Below are 15835 nucleotides of genomic sequence, written 5' to 3' on the forward strand. Positions count from 1 at the left end.
AAAAACAAAACAAATAGACACAGAAAACAAACCACATAACATCTAGTCCCACAGATAAGAAATATATTTAATCAATAAAGAGGAAATAAAATTAAATTTTAGCTTCTGTGATGTATCTGAGGGGACAGTTTAACTCAACATATATTACATCTCATCAAATCAGAATCAAAAAGAATCTTAAAATATTCCAAGCTCATAAATTTTGAAAAACCAACAGACACAATCCTGTTAAGCATTTAAAATATGTGCCCAGTTGTCATTTAGGATTTCAGTGTTTTCTCTAAATAGACATCTTGTGACTAAATTATATTAAATGAATCTGATATTATTTTAAAGACCTCATTGAGAAAATAGCCAATTTTATGTAACATCACATCTATTTATGCCCACAGGAGTTCTCCAATTTCACAAAGCAAACAGGCCATTATTATTTTAGTGGCCATTTTGCACATAGCATTGCTTGTTATTCTATTGTATGCATTTTGTAAGTGGAAGTCAAAGAGCTGGCACATTTAGTTTACTGTTTTCCTTTCAAAGATGGGTACCATTGAATGGAAAAGTGACATTACTAATCTTAAAACTGGCATCTCTAATAAGATGTGGTAAAACATTATCAGTCACAAAAAGTACACCTGGTTTGTTAATCAATCTCTAACTTTAAAGAGAGACAGTCGTAATTAATTATACATACAAAACAAAAGTTACACTCCCTTGCATTTTTAAATGAATTTTCCTAATGCACTGGGAATTTTTCAGCTTAATAAAATCAAAATTCAAAAGGCTGTGGTTCTAATGAAGAATGCCTATTCTCTGTTATCTTATCTTCCCAAACCTGGAGGTCAGTAAGAGATTTTTAAGTTTAATGTTCTTCATAAGTTTGTGTACTAGACGAAAGAATTCTATTGCTGGACCCAAAGAGCTATTAATACTTACTCATTGGAGATTTTCTCAAGGCAGATGATGCCATGCCAAATACTTCTCCATCATCCACCCCAAATTCTGTAGCATCTTCAAAGTCATCTCCATCGCTATCACTAACCATATGAACATCGGTGCTTTGCTATTTAAGAAAAGTCCTCATTAGTTTGATGTTGATTTTGGCATATCAAATTCTAAAAATAAATTATATAATAACAGGACATAAGTGTTATAAAATTTTTATCAAATAAAGTCATTTGCTAGAGTAAAGCTTACCAATTTTTCCTTTTAAGGCTTACATACTTTCTAAACTTGCTGTAATACCTGTAGACCAAAGGTTGGAGACTGAGGGAAAATGAAAAATGCTTACAAACTAAATACAGGAATTTTTGGTCTGTTTTTTCCCCAGCGTATAGTACACAATTAAGTACAAAATAAGTGAGAAAATGGGTACAACCGGAGAAGTCAGAGATGAAGTAAGCTATGAGTATCTCAAAAAGCTCACACTAATTTATATTTGGCAGGTAGAAGCAATGGTAGCATTTTTAAACTTTCTACTCCCTCACTGCCATGGTTCTCAGGTTTCTCTTAGTGAAATATGGTATACTATCCTCATATTGTTATGGATTATAACATGAAATAATGTATGAAAGCTCTTTGTAAACTGAAGATGAGATGTAATAATAATGTTTTACATATGAATTGAATGTTTTAATTCAGTAAAAATTTATTGAGAATTACTACCTGCTGAGCATTATAAATATGCTCTATTTAGTTTGTTTTCAGCAACATCAGTTGAAAAGGTATTAAAAACATCAGCTTCAAAGAACTAGGCTGTTATTCTCTAGGCTAGAATGTGATTCTGAAATACTGAGATTTAAAACTTTTGGACTGGGTTGTAAGTACTGCTGAATATTCATGCCTTAAGTAAGAAGAGGGTCCAAGCAAGGTATCTGGCTACATGTTTGTCCATACTATGTTCAATAAATAAACTCTGTAAATACTATTTAGTAAATAAAATTTCTATCTTTTCAAATGTGGCACTATGTACTTAAATTATAAAATGTGGAAACTAACTGATCCTTCAGTCTATGCAGAAAAACCTAACATACAGGTAAATATTTTGCCAGAAAAGCATTAATAGAAACAAAATCTAAGACTCATAAAATTAGCCTGGGCAACATGGCCAGATCTCCTCTCTACCAAAAAAAAAAAAAAAAAAAAAAAGATTGGGCATAGTGGCTCATACCTGTAATCCCAGCACTTTGGGAGACCGAGGCGGATGGATCACCTGAGGTCAGGAGTTCGAGACCAGCCTGGCCAAGATGGTGAAATCCTATCTCTACTAAAAATACAAAAAAAAAAAAAAAAATTAGCCAGGAGTGGTGGCAGGTGCCTGTAATCCCAGCCACTTGGGAGGCTGAGGCAGGAAAATCACTTGAACCGAGAGGCGAAGGTTGCAATGATTTGAGAACATGCCATTGCGGTCCAGCCTGAATGACAAGAAACTCTGTCTGGGGAAAAAAAAAAACACAAAAAGCCTGGCATGATGATGTACGCCTATGGTCCCAGATACTTGGGAGGCTGAGGTAGAAGAATTGCTTGAGCCCAGGAGGTCAAGGCTGCAGTGAGCCTTGTTTGTGCCACTGCACTCTAGCCTGAGTGACAGTGAGACCCTGCCTCAAAAAAGACAAAGAAACAAACAAAAAGACTCATAAAAATTTAGCTAGAGGTAATGTCAGAGGTCAGACAGTCGTCAAATCACAGATTTTTAAAGCTGGAAGGATCTTAAAAATCTGTCATTGGTGGTTTTCTAACTTTTTTTCACAGGGTTACCTCCTTCCCCTAGGCCTAAACAAAATATTACAAAAAATTACAATACATAAAAGTAGGACTACTCTGGTTGATTCAGGGAGAGGTCAATGGGGAACTTAACGCTCTTGGAGTTGGCCTTTTCTTTCATATATCTGTTGACACCCTGAGTATCTCCAAAGGATCTCAGGACCCTGTGAAACACTTTAAAACTGCTGATCTAGTGATTCTAAAAGTTCCAAATGAGGAAGTCAAGATATTTCTCATTATTTCTCTAGTGTGCTCAGCACTTCCTCCTCAGGCATACTCAAGCATTACTGCAGAGAATTATAACCATAATATTTCCCTCTCAACTTTAAGACAATCTTTCTAAAGCTTTGAATAGACAAGATAATGAAGATACACTTGTTGGCTGAATAAATGATCATTCCCTCAATCATTTACCTGCTATCTGAATTCTAACACTATTTGTCACAGAAACATTGCTTCTCTTCCCTTAATTTTGTTCGTAGATTTAAGATGTCCTCATGGTCTAAGCTAGTTAACAGCTTAAAAACTCACAATCCCTTCTCACTTCAGAGCAGTGAAGAAGCCTCCTCCACAGAACAACACATTTACTAGGAAAACAGTGCTTGAGTTCCCTCTGTGTTTCGGGTAGTCAAATACCTGGAGCATGAAGTCCCCTTTAAATTTGAGGCTTAGTCTTAAACAGGTAAAGGCTCAACATTGACAAGGTACACTACATGTTCCTTTACAGTGCTTAGCCAGGTTCACAGGCAAGTGAAAAGAAACAAAGGACCAGTACGACAAATCTCACATCCTGTATCATTTCAGTCTTTGCTTAAGCTTGCCTAGTCCTCACCCCTTCCTTTGAGAAGAATCAGTTAAGAACAACGGGTGGGAGACATGGGAGAAAAAAGAAATGTTCTGTATGTCCTTCTTTCTATTCTCACCCCTTTGACCTTGCCATCCCACATCTATCCTCCAAATCCAGTTCAATAAATTAGCTCCTTCTATAACAACAGGACCTTACTTCATACTAAGATACTGATTTTAATATTCTCCATGTGTCTCCATTATTCATTTTCCCTTCACAAAGTATAGACTCAAAACCTCTTAAAATCCCTAAAAACAAAATCCTATAACCACAACATCTTCAAAGGGAAGTATCTAAAAGCCAATTTTGTTGAAAAAAAGTATATTTCAAATATGAATTATTGAAATATCTGCAAGAATGAGCTACTTAATTATGTATAAGGAACTCCTAGTCTCCTCATATTTTCCTATCAGACATCTAACAGGTTAGAAAAAGCTTTTTTAAAAAAATAAGATAAACAATCTTTTTTTCATTAGTGTTTGCTGATGAGAATAGATAATCTCTTGGTATCTGTCATGACTGCCCTAAAATTATTTAAATTCAGAAAACATATTTAATCATAATTTTAAAAACAGCTGCCTGGCGCAGTGGCTCACACATGTAATCCCAGAACTTTGGGAGGCCAAGGTGGGCAGATCACCTGAGGTTGGGAGTTTGAGACCAGCCTGACCAACATGGTGAAACCCAGTTTCGACTAAAAATACAAAACTAGCCAGATGTGGTGGCGCATGCCTGTAATCCCAGTTATTCGGGAGGCTAAGGCAGGAGAAGAGCTTGAACTTGAAGGTGGAGGTTGCAGTAAGCCAAGATTGCACCACTGCACTCCAGCCTGAGCAACAAGAGTGAAATTTTGTCTCAAAACAAACAAACAGCTAAAAAAATTAGTGATTCTATTTTGGGCTGTTTAGTGCATTCATTTATTTCCTTTAACATTTGACAAACATTTACAAATCCCTGGCAAGCGCCACACTGGGCCTGTGTGAAAGATACAGCCTATCCTCTCTCAAGGAGCATCATATATTATAAACAGAGTGATTAGTGCTATGACACGTAAATTCAGAAGAGAGCACCTAAATCATGGGAGACAGGAATCAGGAAAAAACTTCCTGGAGGAGATGATAACTAAACTGTTTAAGGCAAAAATTTGGAACTCATAACTAGCATTAAAGTAAGCTTATAATTGGACATTTTCCTTTCAACAATATTCAGCAACTACCTATTATGTCAAGGTACTATGTTAAAAACTAGGTATGTCAGCTTGGTGCGATGGCTCATGCCTGTAACCCCAGCACTTTGGGAGGCCAAGGTGGGCAGATCACTTAAGGTCAGGAGTTTGAGACCAGCCTGGCCAACATGGTAAAACTCCATTTCTACTAAAAATACAAAAATTAGTGGGGCATGGCAGATGCCTGTAATCCTAGCGACTTGGAAGGCTGAGGCAGGAGAATCACTTGAACCTAGGAGGTGGAAGTTTAGTGTGTGCCAATATATCCAGCTAATTTTTATATTTTTTGTAGACACTGGGTCTTACTATTTGCCCAGGCTGAGCATAAATTTATTTTAAACTATTTGTTAAGCAATTCCTGTATCTCTAATACTTTGGGGTCAGTTACTAGAGTTTATTGTGTTCCTTTGGTGGTATCATATTTCCCAAATTCTTTATGATCCTTGTATTCTTGCAAAGGTGTCTGTGCATTTGATGAAAAAGTTACCTCTTCCAAACTTTATGGGCTGCCATCAGTAAGGAGAGACCTTCACCTGTGGGTGTGGAGAGAGGATAGGGAGAAACAGAGGCATCCTGGGGCATGCTGTGGCACTGGGTCTAAGGGCACAAGGTACCCAGTGTGGTGTGTGTGGTGACTTGAGATCTAGGGGGACACTGAATCTTGTGAGTTCAGCTAGAGTCTGTGACATTGACACCTGTGTGATCCTTGATGACAAGAGCTGGGGGAAGTCTGCAGAGGCTACAAGGGCTACTGGAGTCCTCTGCTGCGCCTCTGTGTCCAGCAACAAAGGGCCACGGCTAGAAACAACAAAGGCCAGAGCCAGTGGAACGCACATCCTCTGGTGTAGAGGCTGGCTGCAGACATGCCTCTGGCAGCAGATCCAAAGGTAGGCTCAAGCTCTGGGTTAAGTGCTGGAGACAGAAACAGGAGATGGGGAAGACTGTAAAAGCACATGTGGGATGGTGGAGGCTGGAAGTTTGCTTATGCTCAATTGCAGGAACCAGCTAGGGTTAGGTGACAGGAATTAAGACTCTCTGTGTGTATGTGGGCAGCTGCAGGGCCATCTGTGATTGCAAGCACAGTGGTAGGGGCAGGAGCCAAGGGGCAGGATCAGCTGCTTATGCACACAAAACTGTGAGAGCCAGGGCTGGTGGCATGCAGTAGCCTAGCGGCAGAGGTAAGCCTCAGGTACATGTAGTGGTGGGTTTGAAAACTGTGATGAGTGGTCACAGAGCCATTTTCAGGCACACATGCAGTAGATGTGCTGTGTCCCTGTGTCAAACAACCCATGGAGGCAGCAGCTGAGATGGCTCTGGGGAGAAGGGATTTTAGGTGCTTAGGCATCTGAAAAACATAAAGTCTGTCGAGGAGGGACTCTAGACCCAAGCAGGAGCAGCTCAGGTGACTCCAGGTAGAGAAGAGGGAGAAAAGTGGTAGTTTACACACCTAGAGACTGCAAAGGCTGCTGGGCTGGGTTCCCAATCCAGAACAACTATAGCAGTGGCAGTCTTGCAGCTCTGGGTCTTTGCCCATTTTTTAACTGGTTTGTTATATTACTTAGTTTTAGGAGTTCTCTATATTTTATAGACATTGATCCCATATCAGATGTATAAACTGCAAATATTTTCTCCCATTCTGTGGGTTGCCTTTTTAACTCCACTGCTAGTGTTTTTTGATGCACAAAAGTTTTTAATTTTCACGAAGTCTAATTTCTCTATTTTTTCTTTTGTTACCTGTACCATTAGTGTCATAACCAAGAAACCACTGCCAAATCCAATGTAATAAAACTTCTGCCCTATGTTTTCTTTTAACAGTTGCATTGTTTTAGATCTTACAATTAGGTCTCTAATATATTTTTAGTTTATTTTTGCATATCCTATTAGGTAAGGATCCAATTAATTCTTTTGCACATAGCTATCCAGTTTTCCCACTACCATTTGTTAAAAAAAAAACTATCCTTTCTCCACTGAATGGGATTAGTGCCCCTGTCGAACATCATTTTATCATAATACGCTGGTTAGCACTGCACTGTCTAGATTACTATATCTTTTTACTAAATATTGAAATCAGGAAGAGTGAGTCCTCCGGCTTTGTTCTTTTTCAGGATTGTTTTGGCTATTCAAGGTCCCATGAAATTCCTTATAAATTTTAGGATAAATTTTTCTATTTCTGCAAAAAAAAATACCATTGGAATTTTGATAGGGTTTCTGTAAACAGCTTTGGGCACTATGGACATTTGAACAACATTAAGCCTTCCAGTCCATGTACATGAAATGTGTTTCCACCTGTTTGTATCTTCTTTAATTTTTCAGCAATGTTTGGTAGCTTTCATAGTACAAGTCTTCCACTTCTTTTGTTAGTTAATCCCTAAGCATCATTCTGTTTGATGCTGTTGTCATTGGAATTATTTTCTAATTTTCTGTTCAGTTTGTTGACTATTGGTTTATAGAAATGCAAGTGAATTTTGTGTTGACTTTGTATCCTGTGATTTTGCTGAATTCATTTTTTAGTTTCAATAGTTTTAAAAAATGTAATCTTTGGAGTTGTCTACATATAAAATCATATCATCTGTGAACAGAGATTATTTTAAATCTTCCTTTTATTTCTTTTTCTTTCTTTCTTTTTTTTTTTTTTTTTTTTTGCCCTGGTGAGAACTTCCAGTACTATGTCAAATAGAAGTGATGAAAGGGGGCATTCTTATCTTGTTTCTGATTTTAGAGAAAAAGTTTTCAGTCTTTCGCCCTTGAGTATGATCTTTGCTGTGAGTTTTTCATATACGTCTTTTATTATGTTGAAGTAGTTTTCTTCTATTTCTAGTTTTACCATGAAAGGGTGTTGAATGTTGTCAAATGCTTTTACTGCATCAATTGAGATGACGACGTGTTTTCCTTCATTCTGTTAATGTCCTGTATTACATTAATGATCCCATTATCTCTTGCTTGTACTAGGACAACAGACTCATACCTGATTTCTCTGTCTTCAGTCTTGCTTCCCTTAAATCTAGCCTGTGCAAAGCAGAATGCTCTTAACTAAAATGTGTATTTGTAAGGAGATATCACTCCCCACTTAAAAGTCTTTTACTGCTGGCCAGGCACAGTAGCTCATTCCTGCAATCCCAGCACTTTGGAGGACCAAGGCGGATGGATCACTTGAGGTCAGGAGTTACCATCCTGGCCAACGTGGCAAAACCCCATCTGTACAAAAATAGAAAAATTTCACTGAGCGTGGTGGTGGGCACCTATACTCCTAGCTACTCGGGAGGCTCAGGAACAAGAATCGCTTTACTGGAGAGGTGGTGGCTGCAGTGAGCCAAGATCGCACCACTGCACTCCAGCCTGGGTATCAGGGCAAGACTTCATCTCAAAAAAAAAGTATTTTACTCGGTGGCTCAAGCCTGTAATCCCAGCGCTTTGGGAGGCCGAGGCAGGTGGATCACGAGGTCAAGAGATCGAGACCATTCTGGTCAACATGGTGAAACCCCGTCTCTACTAAAAATACAAAAAATTAGCTGGGCATGGTGGTGCATGCCTGTAATCCCAGCTACTCAGGAGGCTGAGGCAGGAGAATTGCCTGAACCCAGGAGGTGGAGGTTGCGGTGAGCCGAGATCGCGCCATTGCACTCCAGCCTGGGTAACAAGAGCGAAACTCCGTCTCAAAAAAAAAAAAAAAAAAAAAAAAAATGTATTTTACTGCTCTCTACAGTTCAAGTTCTCAATGTGTCACCTCACTTTCACCTCATCTCTTATTTTCCTTTCCCCCCAACTTTCTTCTGCACTAATAGCAACCTACACTTATCTCTTCTCATTTGCTACATCAAATCATGCTTATTCCTCTGAATGGAATGAGTGGAATATGATTCCCTTGATTATTTAATTGGGTGTGACTCATTCTTTATAATTCAATTTGGATGTTAACTCCTCTAGTCTTTTTTCTTTTATTTTCTTTATTTTAAAAAAATATTCATTTACAAAAAACTACTATGTATCTGTTACATGCTATGCTAGGTGTTAGGGCTACAGAGGGGAGAAAGGCAAACATGGCTCTTGCCTGTAAGCATTCTTGAAAGTTACAACCTTCCCCCATACCTATGGTCCCTTAGCATCTCATGCTTGCCTCAATTTTCTCATTAGTCATGTAATATAAAATTATAATTTATATTCATCTGACTAGTACATAGTGAGCATTCAATAAATCTTTCTTTAGCCATACTTACAAACTAATGCTTTTAACATTACATTAGAAACGTTTTGTTTTTGTTTATATTTTTGTATTGCCTCTCCTTCTTCACTGTCAACTGAGAACTGAACAACTCCCAAGGAGCCAGAGTCAACAAAGCCCCCACACTACCTCACCCAAGCAACTCAGGATAAATTGTTACCTAGCTAGGTATCCAGAAATATGGAAATCTTTAAATGGGGGTCAGGAACAAGGGGAGGATGAGGAGAAAAAATATTAAATGATCATAAAGAAACTGTATTTGTAAGGCCAGAGAAATGGTGTAAGAATCAAAATTCTCCCAGCTAAAGGACACATAACTACAATCTATAAAATCTAAAACTTGAATTTAACTGCTGGTCTCAAATATTTTCTTCCTAACTCAAAGTTTAAGAAAGTCAACAGCCAAATGATGATTGTTGGCTGGGTGCAGTGGCTCACACCTGTAAACCCAGCACTTTGAGAGGCCGAGGAAGGCAGATCACTTGAAGTCAGGAGCTTAAAACCAGTCTGGCCAACATGGCAAAACCCCATCTCTACTCGAAATAAAAAAATTAGCCAGGCCTGGTGGCACATGTCTGTAGTCCCAGCTACTTGGGAGGCTAAGGCACAAGAATTGTTTGAACCTGTGGGGAGGAGGCTGCAGTGAGCTAAGATCATGCCACTGCACTTTAGCCTGGGTAGCAGAGCAAGACTCTGTCTCAAAAAACAAAAACAAAAACAAGATTGTCTTAAAACACATGAAATCATGTAGAAGAGTAGAACCAGAAGAAAGCAGAATCACTGGGTGAATGGTACAATATTACATGTATTTCAACTTAATATAAGGAAGAAAACAGAAAAGGCTTCTCAACAATGAAACTGGTTATAATAAGATATTATTATATCTAATAATAATAAGATATTATTACTCAGTAATAATATTACTGAGGTTGTGACTGTTTTAGTTTGGCAAAGCCTCCCAATCTCACATTGCCATTTTCTCAAAATAACCTAAATAATGTGCTAGACTCACAAATACTGCTCTTCACTATATGGAACTGACTTCTCTCTGTTGTTTGGACCACCCAAATAACACATCTAATGGTGAGGGTGAGAGAAGAAAATAAATGAAGTGAAACCTCGTGTGCAACAATATCCCTGTCACCTCTCGGAGAGGACATAGAATAATTAAGAATTTTGGTTGGTAGGCTGGGCACAGTAGCTCATGTCTGTAACCCCAGTACTTTGGGAGGCTGAGGCGGGTGAATCATGAGGTCAGGTGTTCAAGACCAGTCTGGCCAACATGGTGAAACCGCGTCTCTACTAAAAATACAAAAAATTAGCTGGGCATAGTGGCAAGTGCCTGTAATCCCAATTACTCAGGAGGCTGAGGCAGGAGAAGTGCTTGAACCCGGGAGGCAGAGGTTGCAGTGAGCAAAGATAATGCCACTGCACTCCAGCCCTGGCAACAGAGTGAGACTCCATCTCAAAAATAAAAACAAAAACAAACAAACAAACAAAAACAGAAATTTGGTTGGGGCTAGCTGGCCACCTTTTAATATTAGTGGATTTTTGGAGACCAAGTACAGCATAGTATAATATAATAGTCATATTATTAGCAGGGGAGAAAGCTTTCTTCTCAGTGGTCTTCTAAAAAATGTTAAAAACCAGAGTGGCAAATTATAATTTTCACAGGATGATTAAAAACTACAGCTTCAATTACGTAGCTCCATTTCTCTTTCACATATTTAAGCGATATAAATACATATTCAAAGGATGGCTGGAGATATCCTGTGATAGCTTCCATAATGGATGTCCAAAATATACAGGCAGTTTAAATAAAAATGAGCAACCACATTTTGCATAGAATGTAAGTAGAAAAAGGTTTTATTGGACAAGCCTAAGCTTTTAAATACTTGAATTGTGCTCTACCTAATTTAAGGCTGGGTGCAGTGGCTCACTTTTTTTTAATTTTTATTTTTTGAGACAGGGTCTCACTCTGTCACCCAGGCTGGAGCACAGTGGTGCGATCTCAGCTCACTGCAACCTCCACCAATTCTTGTGCTTTAGCCTCCAGAGTAGCTGGGATTATGGGTACACATCACCATGCCCGGTTCATTTTTTTGTATTTTTAGTAGATACAGGGTTTCGTCATGTTGGCTAGGCTGGTTGGTCTCGAATTCCTGGCCTCAAGTGATCTGCCCATCTTGGCCTCTCAAAGTGCTAGGATTACAGGTGTGAGGCACTGTGTCCAGCCTAGAGCGTTATTTGTTAGCCCAATAGTTCTAAGTAAAAATCATTTCAATGAATTCACCTGAATTCTGTCTGTTGAAACATGAAACTAATAGAGCAATAAGGAGTACATTAGTAATAACTTTGTATGGACAGTTTCTGCCTTCAAAAATTTACTGAGATTTAATTCATGCTATATTAACTTTATCTATTCATTGCTCTGGCAGATAAAAAAGAAAGAGAAGTGGACAGGTAGGTGGGGGATAAGCTTTCTGTTTAATGAAAAGCTAGCAAACAGGCTTACTTCTTCGGACTGTTCGCGGATCTGTGCAGGTGAAGATCTTCTTCCCACTGTAAGTCGATGGCAGGGATAAGAAAGCCCTGATTCAGCAAGACACATCTGCAAAAAGTAGAATCTATCATTTGTAAACAAAATACAGCCATGTTTCACAAAAGGATTTTACTTTTTAGAAATTTTCTATTATTGCTGAAGCTAGATTAGAAAGCTTACTCTAGTTGCCTGGGTATTACATTACCAGGAGGGCTTTGAAAATTTGAAATTCTTCCACACATGGGATGTTTCGGTAGCCAAGGATAATTTTCATCAGATAATAGACTGAGGCTCTAGGAAACTGCAATGAACCCAAACTAAGGCATACCATACATACTCACCCCCAAACTCCCACTGCCCGAATGTGTGTCTGCTACTTTTCTGATTAGTAAAGTAATACCCATTTCCTAACTCCCAGGGCAGTAAGGATAGAAAAATAAAATTGTAGGTGAGATACAGAATTTTAAATTTCCATAAGATACATATGCCAAAAATCTACAAAAGCATAAGTTTAGGTTTTACCCTAAACTAATTTCTTACCCAAAGTAATCTCTCAGAAAAGAGAAAGATGCCTTATATTTGACTAGTTACAAAAGTTCTCCTGTTACAGGGTGCTTCCTCAAATACTTCATTGTCAATATACTGTTTGGACAGATTAGCCTTAAATAACTTAAGTCAATGATGCTTCAGGTTCTCATAGTTTACTTGTCAAAACTGGTTAATAAAGAAGACAATGATAAGACATGATTATTCCTAGAGGTATAATTTCACAATTCCAAGTATTAAAAGCCCTTGTAAACAATCCTTTAAAAGACACTTTGAAAAATGTCTTGGGAAGATGACGAATATAAATATATAGGACAAATGAAACCAAACCAAAACAAAAAATAAGCAAATGAAAAAATTACAACTGTCCTAATGACACCTAAATATAGATAGTATTTGTACTTTCTCCATAGCATAGGGATAATAAGGATGAGTTTATGGGTAAAACAATGAGAAAATGCCTAGCACACAGTGGTGCAGGCGTCCCCAAACTATGGCCCGGCCTGCAGGCCGTATGCGGCCCCCTGAGGCCATTTATCCGGCCCCCCGCCGCACTTCAGGAAGGGGCACCTCTTTCATTGGTGGTCAGTGAGAGGAGCACAGTATGTGGTGGCCCTCCAACGGTCTGAGAAACAGTGAACTGACCCCCTGTGTAAAAAGTTTGGGGACGCCTGCAGTAGTGGCTCAACAAACATTACTTTTTACTATTCTGTAAATATCTGTGGCTTGAGATAAAATGTCCAGTGAGTAAGGATGGACTCTAGAAAATATGACTTTAGTGAAACCACTGTTACCTTGTATCCTGGGGTCTTTCTAAGTTACCCTGTTCCCAACAGTAGTTATCTTATTCAATTATTTTGTCTTTACAATGCCAATCAAAAAGAAAAAAAAAGTGACCCTAGTGGTGATGATGATGCTTATAATATTAACTTTATTTTAGGTATGTGTATCCAATTAAATAAATAGACAGTTATACATCAACACAAAAAGTTTATTCATTTAAATTATCCAAAGAAAACCGTTTTTTACAAAAATAATAATTGTTTTACAGTATTTATATTTTTAAGCCCACATCTTAAGGAAAAAGTAGCTATTAAAGGCAAGAATTTAATTGTTCTTGTCAGCTGTCAGTGATTGAAATACAAGGATGGTAAATCATTTTTTTGACAAGATATGAAGAAAAATGACCAAAATTAAGTAAATTTGCTCTGTTAAAAAGTAATTTACGGAAGAAGCAGGCACTTAACAAATTATTATTGATTGCTAAAGAAACTTTTTTCTATTTAATAATGGAAGACAGCTAAGTATGGAATGAACTTATAAAGCCAGGGTATCCTGAGTTCAAATTCACTTCTACTATTCACTCGAATCAATATTTTTCATCTTAAAGCTAAGTTTCCTGGCTGGGTGTGGTGGCTCATGCCTGTAATTCCAGCACTTTGCAAGGCTGAGGCAGGAGGATTGTTTGAGCTCAGGAGTTCAAGACTGGCCTGGGCATCATAGTGAGACCTTGTCTTTAAAAACATAAGCAAAAGATTGGCTGGGTGTGGTGGTGCACACCTGTAATCCCTGCTACTTGGGCTGCTAAGGCAGGGGATCATTTGAGCCTAGGTGGTCAATGCTGCAGTGAGTTGTGATCACGCCACTGGACTCTAGCCTGAGTGACAGTGAGACCATGTCCCCAAAAAGGGAAAAAACAATTAGCTGGCCATGGTAGCACACAACCATAGTCCCAGCTACTACAGAGGCTGAGATGGGAGGATTGCTTGAGCCCAGGAGGTCAAGGCTGCAGACAGCTGAGATCACGCCACTGTATTCTAGCCTGGGTGATAGAGTAAGACTCTGTCTCAAAAAATAAATAAATAAATAAAAGGCTGGGCGCTGTGGCTCACGCCTGTAATCCCAGCACTTTGGGAGGCCGAGGCAGGTGGATCATGAGGTCAAGAGATCGAGACCATCCTGGTCAACATGGTGAAACCCCGTCTCTACTAAAAATACAAAAAATTAGCTAGGCCTTGTGGTACATGCCTGTAATCCCAGCTACTCAGGAGGCTGAGGCAGAATTGTCTGAACCCAGGAGGCGGAGGTTGTGGTGAGCCGAGATCGCATCATTGCACTCCAGCCTAGGTAACAAGAGCGAAACTCCATCTCAAAAATAAATAAATAAATAAATAAAATAAAATAAAAATAATTGCTAAGTTTTCTGTTCTATAAAATTAACAAGACCTTTCCTAACAGGCCTTCTGTGAGGATGGCTTAAATGAGAATACACTTGCTATATAGTGATATTCCATCACTCTTTTCTTCTTACAGACAGTATTTAGTGTTAAGAACATACAATGTGATTCTTAAACTATGTACTATATGCACAGGGTTCTTGAGATTCTTTCAGGAGTTCCATAAGGTCAAAATTATTTCAAAATAATACTTAAATGGCATTAGACTTTTTCAATGTGGTTTTAAAAAAATCTATCTATCTATCTCTCTATCTATCTCTCTCTCTCTCTATCTATCTATCTATCTATCTATCTATCTATCTATCTGAGACAGAGTCTCACTCTGTCACCCAGTCTGGAGTGTGGTGGTGCCATCTCAGCTCACTACAACCTCCACCTCCCAGGTTCAGGCGATTCTCCTGCTTCAGCCTCTAAAGCAGCTGGGATTACAGGTGTATGCCACCATGCCCAGTTAATTTTTGTATTTTTGTGGAGACGGGTTTTACCATGTTGGCCAGGCTGGTCTTGAACTCCTGACCTCAGGTGATCTGCCCGCCTCGGCCTCCCAAAGTGCTGGAATTACAGATGTGAGCCACCATGCCTGGCCACACTGTGTTTTATACTGATGTTAAAAAAACAATGATGGGCAAATCTGCTGGTACTTCAGCACAAAAGGTAGTAGCACCAAACTGTTAAAATCCCCAGTTCATGTACTCACTGTAAAAACAGCAGTTTCATTTAAGAACGTCCCTGTTAAATCAGTAAAAAATTTTCCCTTTTAATTAAATTTGACTCTCAATATATGTCTTTTAATATTCCATGTGACAAATGGGAAGTATGTATAAAGCACTTGTGAGGCATGCCGAAGTATAATGGATGAAGAAAAAGCACTTGTGTTTGAGTTACATGCTGAACCAGCTATTTTTTTTCATGAAACACAATTACCACTTAAACAAATGATGGACAGACAAACTGTGGTTATTTGGATTTGGTATTTGGATAAGTATCCCTTATTCAGAATACTTGGGACCAGAGGTGTTTTGGACTTAGAACTGTTTTCAATTTTGGAATATTTGCATCATATTTACCTAAACAGTTGAGCATTCCAAATCTAAAAATCATTTTAAATCTGAAATGATCCAATGAGCATTTCCTTTTAATGTCATTTTGCTGCTCAAAAAGTTTCAGATTTCCAGATTATGGTACTCAACTATAATTGAGTAACCCTAATTGCTGAACATTTTCTCCACAATGAATGAAGTAAGACTACTACTTCAAGAAACAGGTCTGACAGTATTAATTGCCAATGACAAAATTTGAGTTTTCAAGTAAAAATTAAGGGTTTTAAAAACTATTAGCCATCATGAGCTTGATAGCTTCTCAATGATTAAAGCCTTTGTAATGAGTTCAGTGGTGATATTAATATAATAGACAAGATTTTTGATATCATATAATGAAATGTGTCAACATTTAGAAAATC

General features: G+C 38.3%; 1 protein-coding gene across 1 annotated transcript in view; it reads right to left on the minus strand.

Moving 5' to 3' along the window:
* Window positions 1-15835, minus strand: part of FAF1 (Fas associated factor 1) — a 534743-nt gene that overhangs the window by 147914 nt on the left and 370994 nt on the right. Inside the window, exons 9-10 of the mRNA XM_003921572.4 lie at window positions 11567-11662; window positions 934-1060 (exon numbers count right to left, since the gene is read on the minus strand). Of these exons, the coding sequence (XP_003921621.1) occupies window positions 934-1060; window positions 11567-11662 (223 nt within the window). The remainder of the gene's footprint in view (window positions 1-933; window positions 1061-11566; window positions 11663-15835) is intronic.

This window comes from Saimiri boliviensis, chromosome 11 (assembly GCF_048565385.1).
Source record: "Saimiri boliviensis isolate mSaiBol1 chromosome 11, mSaiBol1.pri, whole genome shotgun sequence".
Taxonomy (NCBI): Eukaryota; Metazoa; Chordata; class Mammalia; order Primates; family Cebidae; genus Saimiri; species Saimiri boliviensis.